The sequence below is a fragment of the Micromesistius poutassou genome (assembly GCF_964030765.1).
Source record: "Micromesistius poutassou genome assembly, chromosome: 9".
In the NCBI taxonomy this organism is placed as follows: domain Eukaryota; kingdom Metazoa; phylum Chordata; class Actinopteri; order Gadiformes; family Gadidae; genus Micromesistius; species Micromesistius poutassou.
The window spans coordinates 17,724,106-17,735,018 of NC_140279.1; the positions used below are offsets into that span (position 1 = coordinate 17,724,106).

The 10,913-nt window shown below is 51.0% G+C and overlaps 1 protein-coding gene across 1 annotated transcript in view; it reads right to left on the reverse strand.

Annotated features, from left to right (window-relative positions):
• pdgfra (platelet-derived growth factor receptor, alpha polypeptide) overlaps positions 1–9,922 on the reverse strand; it is a 20,019-nt gene extending 10,097 nt beyond the window's left edge. The window contains exons 1-10 of the mRNA XM_084472955.1: positions 9,772–9,922; positions 7,328–7,410; positions 6,931–7,218; positions 6,455–6,724; positions 5,569–5,714; positions 2,536–2,698; positions 2,144–2,336; positions 1,871–1,986; positions 1,089–1,382; positions 247–522 (exon numbers count right to left, since the gene is read on the reverse strand). Coding sequence (XP_084329081.1) covers positions 247–522; positions 1,089–1,382; positions 1,871–1,986; positions 2,144–2,336; positions 2,536–2,698; positions 5,569–5,714; positions 6,455–6,724; positions 6,931–7,218; positions 7,328–7,385 — 1,804 coding nt within the window. The 5' untranslated portion in view covers positions 7,386–7,410; positions 9,772–9,922. The remainder of the gene's footprint in view (positions 1–246; positions 523–1,088; positions 1,383–1,870; positions 1,987–2,143; positions 2,337–2,535; positions 2,699–5,568; positions 5,715–6,454; positions 6,725–6,930; positions 7,219–7,327; positions 7,411–9,771) is intronic.
• Positions 9,923–10,913: the final 991 nt, after the last annotated feature.

Here is a 10,913-nt window from a genome sequence, read left to right on the forward strand (position 1 = left end):
ACACACACACACACACACACACACACACACACACACACTCTCTCACTCTCTCTCTCTCCCTCCTCAACATGGAAGCCATCAGTGAACACCCCAGATTCACAGAGTCACACACACATACAAAAACACACACACCACACACACACACACACACACACACACCACACACACACACACCACACACACGCACCACACACACACCACACACACACACACAACACACACACACACACCACACACAACACACACCTGTCCCGGGGGGGAATCCGTGGACGATGTACTCTTGGCTGACGTGCTCCTGGCCGTTGATGAGCGCCCTGCAGGCGTAGGTGCCGGCGGGGAACACGCCCAGGGCGCCGCGCTGGCTGTCGTAGACGCTGGCCACCGGCCGCTGGGCGTACACGTCGAACAGGGTCACGTTGGCCGCCGGGTCGGACACCAGGCACTGGATGGCCATGTCCTTGGGCTCCGACACCATGTGGTTGCCGAACGGCAGCAGGGATGGCAGGAAGGGCACCTCTGGGTCTGTGTGTGTGTGTGTGGGGGGGGGGGGGGACAATCAGACACCAGCCGGCGACGACGGCACTCGGGCCAATCAGACCACACCAGACACCAACCACCACCAGTCAGACAGAAGGACGGAGATGGATGGGTCTCCGTCCTTCGTGCCCGGTAGGAAGAGACAGACACGCGGTCTGACAGACAGACGGGTAACCTGGTGTGAAGAGACTGACAGACAGACAGACGGACAGACAGGCGGACAGGCAGGTAGGAAGAGACAGACAGACGGGTTACCTGGTATGAAGAGACAGACAGATGGACAGACAGACAGACGGGTAGGAAGAGACAGACTGACAGACAGACAGACAGACGGGTACCTGATATGAAGAGACAGACAGACAGACAGACAGACAGACAGACAGACAGACAGACAGGCAGGCGGACAGGCAGGTAGGAAGAGACAGACAGAAGGGTTCCTGGTACGAAGTGACTGACAGACAGACAGACAGACAGACAGACAGACGGGTACCTGGTATGAAGAGACTGACAGACAGAAGGCCAGCCAGACAGACAGACAGACAGACGGGTACCTGGCACGTAGACGTAGATGCCGACGGTGTCGTCGTCGTCCTCGGCGTCGGCGTAGTGGCAGCTGTAGCGGCCCGTGTGGTGGGCGGCGGCGGCGTCCACGGCCAGGGCCGAGACGAACAGGCCGTCGCCGTCCGTCCGGGTCTGCTCGGGGAGGTCAAAGGGCGTGCTCCAGTAGAGCGGCGCGCGGCCGCGGCAGCTCAGGCCGAAGGGGCCGTGGAGCGGGACGACCATGTCCTCCCGGTCGGGGCTCAGCACCGGCAAGTCCTGCAGGAAGCCCACCGAGCTGCTGGGGGCTGAGGGGAGCGCGGCGGCGGCGGCGGGTCAGTGTACACGTGTGTGTGTGGAACCGCTGTTCGTTGTTCGTCGTTTTAGTTGTATGCCACACGACGTTCACAGCGCTCCGAATGAATGAACAAGAACACACTTTTTGCTTTTTGGGGTTTATTTGTTTTTATAGACGACCGTCACTCACGCGTGTCCCTTTTTTGCGTTTTAAACGACGTCCCGAGTTTGAGATCTCAATCGTGGGATATTGCCCCGATATATCCCGAGATAGAGAAGCAACCAAATTGCGCCCATCTTAGGAGGTTCACGCGTAGGATGTACTAAACAGTACATATGCCAACATACCCACATACCCACCCACCCATCCATCCATCTCTCTATCCATCTGTATATCTTCCATCCATCCATCCATCTATCTAGCCATCTAACTAGAGCAAACCATCAGCCAAACATCCATCCATCGATTGATTCATCCATCCATCATCCTCCAGCTTACCTTTGACCCTGAGCATGAAGGAGAAGTGGGCAGAGCGGTCTCCGCTGAGCGCCGTGATGCTGTAGTTACCGCTGTCCTTCTCCAGGGGGTGCCGAAGCGTCACAACACTTTCGTACCTGCCGCGTTACACACAATGCATTACAAACTCTACATACTTTTCGTTGCGTGGAGACTAAAAGTTGTAGTTGAGTCATCATCAGTAGCAGCTTATGTTAAACCCCTAGAGTTGCATTCGTGCCTGACGTGCAATTATAAATAAACCGCGCTGCTCACCGGTTCCCTGCGATGTGGCTGGTTTTGGTGGACAGGTAGTAGTTCTCGGGCATGGCGGCTCCGTCCCGTTGCCATGAGACCTTGGGGGCCGGGAAGGCGTCCAGGAGGATGGTGAACTCTGTCTGCTCCAGCAGGGACACCTCCTCCATGGTGCCGATCCCGCTGTGGTCCAGCGCCACGAACGAGGTCTCCTCTGCGGACCGGTGGGGGGAGGAGAGAAGGAGGGAGAGAGAGAAGGGGGGAGAGAGAGAAATTCCATTTTTTGTTTTTACAATTGACATACATCAACCCTTTTTTTGGGATTGCAAGGAAAAATACATGAATGAATAAAGACAATATAAATATATGACGTGACAATCATGATCGGCCAATCAGCAATCAGAGTTTCTTACCGAACACGGTGACGGCCACGCTGTGGACCCGGGTCTGCCCGCTGACGACGTGCGTCACTGAGCACTCGTAGACGCCGCTGTCCTGCATGCTGGCGCCCGCCACGCTCAGGGTGTACGCCACGGAGTCTGGGGAGGACTGCTTCGACTGGACGGCGTCCGCAGCCTGGAGGAGAGGAGGAGAGAGGAGGAAGGGAGGAAGGGAGGAAGAGGAGAGGAGAGGAGGTGAGAGGAAGGGAGGAGAGGAAGAGGGAGAGGAGAAGAGGTGAGAGGAGGGGAGAGGAAGGGAGAGGAAGAGGGAGAGGAGAGGAGGTGAGAGGAGGTGAGAGGAAGGGAGGAGAGGAAGAGGGAGAGGAGAAGAGAGGAGGAAGGGAGGAAGGGAGGAGAGGAAGAGGAGAGGAGGTGAGAGGAAGGGAGGAGAGGAAGAGAGAGAGGAGAAGAGGTGAGAGGAGGGGAGAGGAGGGGAGAGGAAGGGAGGAGAGGAAGAGGAGAGGAAGAGGAGAGGAGGTGAGAGGGAGAGGAGGTGAGAGGAAGAGGGAGAGGAGAGGAGGTGAGAGGAGGGGAGAGGAGGGGAGAGGAAGGGAGGAGAGGAAGAGGAGAGGAGGAGAGAGGAGGAAGGGAGGAAGGGAGGAAGGGAGGAGAGGAAGAGGAGGAGAGGAGGTGAGAGGAAGGGAGGAGAGGAAGAGAGAGAGGAGAAGAGGTGAGAGGAGGGGAGAGGAGGGGAGAGGAAGGGAGGAGAGGAAGAGGAGAGGAGGAGAGAGGAGGAAGGGAGGAAGGGAGGAAGGGAGGAGAGGAAGAGGAGAGGAGGTGAGAGGAAGAGGGAGAGGAGGTGAGAGGAAGAGGGAGAGGAGAGGAGGTGAGAGGAGGGGAGAGGAGGGGAGGAGAGGAAGAGGGAGATGAGAGGAGTGGATGAAGGGACGAGGGGAGAGACGGGAACAGGAGGTGAAAGAGAAGGAGTAGAGAGGAGGAGAGGAGAGAGGAGGAACAGAGGAGAGAAGATATGGGGAGACGTGGAAGGGAGAGGGGAGAAGAGGGGAGAGTAGTAGAGGAGAGAAGGATATGGGGGGAGGGAAGGGGGAGAGGAGAGAGGATGAAAATAAATAAAGGAGAGGAGGAGAGGAGAGGAGTGGAGAGGAGAGGAGAGGAGAGGAGATGAGTGGAGATGAGAGGGGAGGAGAGGAGAGGGGAGGGAGATGAGAGGGGAGGAAGATACATAAACATCAGGCTTCGGTAAGGTTAAGGGAAACTGACGACAGCCTAGCTTTCGGCGTGTCTTGTTAAGCTGATATTCAGCTCTGTGTCTCTTGGTGGTTTTCCATTTTACAGGTATGTCCTCCTATGTCTTGTCTTCAGAGAGCCTGCATTCTGCTGGTGAGGGCTGATCGGTAAAACACTCGCGGGGGCCCAGGGTATAAATCAGGATCCCGGGGCCTTTTAAAGGCCTGTAATTGCAGCATAGAGCCTGTGCAGCCGTCAGAGGAGCTGGGATTCAACTCAGCGCCTCTGGAAAAAGGCTTGCAGGATTCCCACTAAAACAGACGCTTTGTAGCACAATGTGCTGCGAGGATTATGGACCTGCGCGCGCACATTATAGCACACACGCATAACACACACACACACACACACACACACACACACACACCATGCTTCACACATGCACCACACACAGACACACACACACACACATTATTGGAAATTAAATAAAAAGTCGGACACGCCGGAAACTAATCTAGAACATGTCTAGGACCGCACTGTTTCTGCGGGATGGGGGGAAGGGGGGGGTCACCAGGGGTCATGCTAAAGTGGGGCATATATCTGCTCTGGACACGGCAAGGTCGGGCACGTGATTTAGGGGCCGTGTTTTCCTTTGAGGCAGCTCCTGTCTTCAGGTCAGTTGTGCTGATGTTTTAACCTCCCATCTCTCACCCCCTCTCCTCTCCTCTCACCCCCTCTCCTCTCCTCTCCTCTCACCCCCTCTCCTCTCCTCTCACCCCCTCTCCTCTCCTCTCCTCTCCCCTCTCCTCTCCTCTCCTCTCCACTCTCCTCTCTTCTCCCCTCTCCTCTGCACCCCTTCTCTCATCTCCCCTCTCCTCTCCTCTCCCCTCCCCTCCTCTCCCCTCCCCTCCTCTCCTCTCCTCTCCCCTCCCCTCCCCTCCTCCCCTCTCCTCTCCCCTCCCCTCCTCTCCTCCCCTCTCCTCTGCTCCTCATCTGGCTGGGGGTTCGGGAGTTTGGTTTAACTGCTCTGCCTCGTCTAATGGTCCTGGCGTCTGCTGGTCCCCTTGTTAAGCACCGCTTGCTTCCTCTCCCGCCGCTGTCCTAGACCACTAATGGTTAATGGCTAACAGCTAACGGCTAACGGCTAACAGCTTAAGGCTAACTCTCTCCGACTTCAAACACCGCCCAGTTTGGCTCCAAATGATTGTAAAAGTAAAAGAAGACAAAAGTACCACTTTTTTCCCCCCGCCGTTAAATAGAGCGTTTCCGTGCTACACTGAATGCTGAGAAAGACTCTCTCTGCTGTGTGGAACTCAGCGGCCAAGCAGAGGACATTAAACTGAGAGAAAACTGCCACTGAAGTCAGCAGAAAACTGCCGGGAAACGTTAAAGAGCTGAAAAAGCAATGCTTCAAAGGTTTTTTGTGTGTGAGAGCCAGAGTATGTTTTCTGTGTCTGTGACAGTGAGTGAGAGAGAGAGAGAGAGCAAGAGAGTGAATGAGTGAGGTGGAGATGTATGTATTTGTGTGTGAGAGAGGGATAAGGAGAGGGAAACAGAGAAAGTGAGTGAGTGAGGTGGAGATGTAAGTATTTGTGTATGTGTGAGAGAGAGAGAGAGAAAGAGAGAGAGATGAGAGAGAGAGAGAGAGAGAGAGAGAGAGAGAGAGAGAGATGGAGAAAGATGGTGGGAGAGAGATGGAGAAAGAGAGAGAGAGAGAGAGAGAGAGAGAGAGAGAGAGAGAGAGAGAGAGAGAGAGAAAGAGAGGGAGAGCCACGGAGAGAGCGACGTAGCGACAGAGACACGGAGGCGGTGCTTCAGTACCTGTCTCCTGGGGTGGAGCCAGTTCTGCACATAGAGGGGGCCCTCAGGGGCCACACAGGTGATGTTGAAGGGCTGGCCGGCCCTGACCGCCTCCTCGCTGGCAATCACCTCCACGTGGAAGTCCTCACCCTCTTCTTCTTCTTCTGCTGCACACACACACACACACACACACACACACACACAGACACACACACACACACACACACACACACACACACACAAAAAGCCAGACAGATGTAAGAACAGTCATCTCTCGATTGACCACAACCATGACCTCAGTTCGCTCTCTCTCTCTCTCTCTCTTTCCTTCACTCACTCTCTGCTTCTTTCTTCATGTATTATTTCTCTCTCTCTCTCTCTCTCTCTTTGTCACTTTACCATCATCTCGCTCTCTTTTTCTTACAAATTGGTTTTTCGTGACATGACATTCATGACATCATTACATTATCACACACACACACACACACACACACACACACACACACACACACACACACATGCCCGGCATGATACCCATGTGGTCATCTCCCACGCTGATAATGACATGATGTCACACCTTAGATCACCAGTGAGCTCTCTGATTGGTCAACGCAAGGAGTGACTGTTACAAGCTGTGACCAGAATGCCCAGAACTCCCTCGCTATTCTCCTTAGTCTCGCTACCCGCAGTTTGGTTTGCCTGCGGTTGAGAGCTTTTGCTTTGGTAAGGGAAAAGGTCCCTCAGCCACTAGCGCCCAAGGTCAAAGGTCTCTTCCAGTCAAACTTGTGAATAAGTCAACTATCATCAAAACATAGCCTATGATCGCTTTAATATTCGCTGACTAATTCCATTCCATGGAGCAAGCAAAAGAAATTTAAAAAAAAAGACAGACACGCGTCAAATTCACCTTTAAGGTTCTCCACGGTGTACGTCTCGCTGTGGACCGTGCGGCCGTCCGCCGCGGTGGTCTCGCAGCGGTACCGGCCCACCGGCATGTTGAAGAAGAAGCCCATCTTGTTGTCGTAAGGGGCGGGAATCTCCTCGCCACCGGGGACCCTGTTCAGCGTCACGTGGGAGTGGGGGTCCGAGACGCGGCAGGGGATGATGACGCCGTTGCCGAACATCGGGAACACCATGAGGTTCGCCGCTTCCTCCGGGACGAACGGGACCTCTGGGTCTGGGACGTGGAATGACGTCGGGGCGACGCGATCAATGCGACGCAGGCAACGGCTCGCAACGCAAACATCCAGAACTTTGCCACACAAGAACCTCCTCCCAATTATCAATACCTTACGTTACGTTATTCCCATGTGTATTCCCAAAACATTACAACTCTAGTTGAACCAATGACCAAATAAAATGGCTTTGACAATTATTCTTCACCTGCGACAAAAACGTAAATAACGGCCTCGTCGAGTTCTTCGTCTGCGTCATCGGGTCGGGCGTCGGGGTTTTGGTTCTGACAGGTGTAGGGTCCCGTGTGCTCCACGGACGCGTTGTAGATGAAGAGCGTGGACGAGTCGGAGTCCGGGATCACGACGGTGTTGCCGGGCAGAGGCTCGGCCCAGATCACGTTCTCGCCCATGCAGCTGATGTTGAACGTGGAGAGAGGCGAGAGGACGAACTCGTCTTTTTGGGAATCGATGGTCGGCGCGGAGCGTCCGAAGGAAGCTGCAAAAAAAAGGATACGTTGGATGAAAATGTGCAACGAGCAACGTAATAGCCGTATAAAAAAAAGAAAAAAAAAGCGTTAGTTCATCTTTAAATATTGCGTCCTTACCTGATATGACGCCCAGCAAGACAACTCCAAATGTAAGGAATCTCTTCGTTCCGGCCATGACCGTTGCTTGTTTTTTGGTCGTCCTGTAAATGAAAAGCAGGACTTCGTGACGGACTCCAAGCTCATCCGACAACATTGATATTTCCATTTAAAACACTAGGCCTACTTTATAGGGTTAATATTCAGTTCTGTGTTGTGAGGCATGTTTTCGGTAACATTTGGGGGTGTTTCTGTGTGATTTTGAGTATAAGGGCGTTGATTTCTGGCTGCACATCTGGGGAATATTCGGGACAAGCAGATGGACAGAACTTTTTTTCTTTTTCTCGAATGGCGCTAAGTTCCCGTCCGGCTACACACGTTGGCCGCTAGGTGGCGACAGAGTCCGCTTTATGACTGCGTCGAGCCGGTCTCGTCTCCGCATAGTTTTTTTTTTTTTTTTACAGTCCTTTTCTGCAATTTTTGAAACAAGAATAGGCCAACTGAATTGATTCTACAAAAAACGGTTTCAACATTAACTATCATGAGTGATAGTGGATCTCTATACTATAAATACAAATATATACAGGCCTAACATTTATAGTAAAAGGCTAAATCACTTTTTTAAGATATGGTCCCATGATGGGGATTGCATACGCGCAGAAAAACAAGGGCCAACATATAAAGTGTATCTCGTTTTCAATTTAAATCGAATATCTTTAAAACAACAACAAACACATCGAATTGGTTCCATCGTGGTCCGTTAGACCATGTTGTCCATGGACGTTCATTTATCTGTTAGGCCTATCTGTCCGGGATGTTCGGACCCTGGCTTCCATCAAGTGAAGAAGAGCGAACCAACCCAGCCAGCACACTGGATAACTGGCTAGCACACTGCTGTAAGGGTTAGGGTTAGGGGTCCAAACTTCCCCAACTGGCTCTTCAACTCTTGCTTTATAACCATAACCCTAGTTGAAACAATCTCTCCACACCTCTGTTTTCAAGTGATTTATTTCCCTTTCTCCTTTGAAATCATAACGCAATGTCTCTATGCATTGTGCGCTTTGTCCAATAGCCTATGGATTTTATGGGAAATCCATCGAACAATGGCCCTTTACAAAATATTCTTCCAAAAAACCGTTTGCCCTGACCAAGTGTTTTGTGGCTCCGGTTCATCCGAGACAGGACAGGCTAATTACCGTGCCAACCTGGGTTTAGCAAGAGTATAATTAGTGGACGCCCTCCACGCGCACAAACACATACTCGCGCACGCGCGCACGCGCTTACACAACAAAGTATTATTCGCATGGGAATCTCCAGACATTGCAAATCGTCTTTGGTCAGGGTGTCAACACAACTCTTTGCAAGCACAACATTTCGAAATGAGGTTTCCGCCAGCAGTCATTCCCAGTCTCCATGTCGCTCCGTTCGTGCGCTAGACTGGAGGAATGTAGCCCCACTGTCTACTCTATACTCTCTCCTATTCTGACTTTGCACAAAATACGATGTCCAATTGCTTAATAGTACGCACACATGTGTGCACTGAATCGATTAATTGATTATAGATGATCATCAATCTTCTCTTCTGAGCCCTGTCTTTCCCACACAGCGGGGGAGCGGATCCCTAATGAGCCCTCACTCATTAAAACCTTTGACTCTTGACTTTTTTTTTGCAGCGCGTCTTGAGGATTACAAAGTAAGTCAATCTTAACAGCAGAATGAAGCTACTACATTTATAGTTACGCTATACGCGTGCCGTATCTCCTGTATCCATCGGGAGTGCTTCAAAAGTTGTGACTCTGTGGAAGAACGCAGTTTGCCCAAATGCAAGTTTCGTTCCTCTTTGCCACTTTCTGCTCCGCAGGCTCGGATCATTGCGATACAGATATTCCTTTTTAAAGCATTCCATGTGCAGAAAAAAATGGGTAGAAAAAAAAGGAATAGGTTTTCTCCAATGTGTTTTCCATTAAGTGTCAGGCATCTCCACAATAGCCCTTCAGTCCGCGAGGTGACACCTCCAGCTGTGAGGCCGACAAGAAGCACTTTCATCCAGCCAAGGGAGCCACGTCTGCCCGCTAGGCCCCCGGAGGTGAGACCATATGGTGGACGATAAGCAAGAATTCCTATCATCCCTATATCGCCCGATAACGTGTTGCAGAAAAGGAAAAGGAGCGGGCATCCCAGGTCCAGTTCCATGCGAGGAATAACTTTTTTTGCAGGGAATCAACAGCCAGATTTTCAACTGATTCCAAATGATTGGATAAAACACTTTATTTTAAGTGGTGGTAATTTAACTAAATCTATTTTATGAGGTTAAGTTTGTTTTATTTTGGTATAATTTATTTTTTTAATTGACGTTAAAAAACAAGTCCCACACCCTCAATTAATGGGCGCCAACATAGCTTACATTTGTTACTAAATGAAATGAACTCAAGTGATGATGATCAAGATTCAAACCATTCTATTACCTTTTACAATCCCAGTGATTTATATTCCTTTCGATTAATTACATCCAATGCGCATCGGGAGCGTAAAGGCTCCAGGAGGCTCCGGTCCAAAGGGCAGTATGTGTCCGGAGAAGTGGTTTGTTCGCCGGCAGAGCGAGCATACGTGCGCCGCTCCGTCCACTTCCACAGCCGCGTTTCTGAATGCGCCTGGGCCACAGCGACCTGTAATTGATTCAATGTTACAGTCCATACTGCTCCTCCCCCTCAAAAAAACTAATCATCTGGCTCAAAGTAAATAACTCTCAGGAAATGCCCCCCTCCTCTCCTCCTCTCCCCCCATAAAGCGCAGAGGATCCCTTCAAAATAAGAGTCTCGTTCAGAAAAAGGAGCAGCAGCGTTTCGAGTTGGTCGTTTGAAATTAGATCAACATTTGTTGTATTTAATTCCCTACAGATATTTTTTTCCTTTTATCTTTCAACTAAGAATATTTCTGGATAACAATCTTTAGGTTTAAGCCCATGATGAAGTTTGATTGGCCCTTAATAAAAACATCCCTAATATATGAATATCTCGCTCGCCAACCGAAATGCGCTATTCCCTTTTAACATTTTCTCCGAATATGCATACTTCGTATGCAAACAATAAGTATTAATTGTTTGCCACATGATGGGAAAAGTGTTTTTCTTTTTAAACCACAAACATCTAAAAACTCATAGAGGGCGCTCCAACACCACCATATCTACTGGTGATATATCTCTCTCTCTCTCTCTCTCTCTCTCTCTCTCTCTCTCTCCTCTCTCTCTCTCTCTCTCTCTCTCTCTCTCTCTCTCTCTCTCTCTCTGCCTGCCAGCTGCAATGTTAAAAAGTATGGGAGAAATTAGGCTAATAGATTTGAAGCGAGAGAGAGAGAGAGAGAGAGAGAGAGAGAGAGAGAGAGAGAGAGAGAGAGAGAGAGAGGATGTGTGTGTGTGTCTGTGTGTGTCTGTGTACGTGTGTGCACGGTCCCCTACGTGTTGGTGCAGGTGTGTCAGCTGTTTATCCACATAGACCGTCTACTATTCTCTAAGTCCCCAGATCTCGTAGCCCGGGGTTGACCTGTCGGACCGAGGGGTGGGCAGAATAATGGCTCATTAGGAGTCACCTATCTCGGGGCAGTGAAGCGG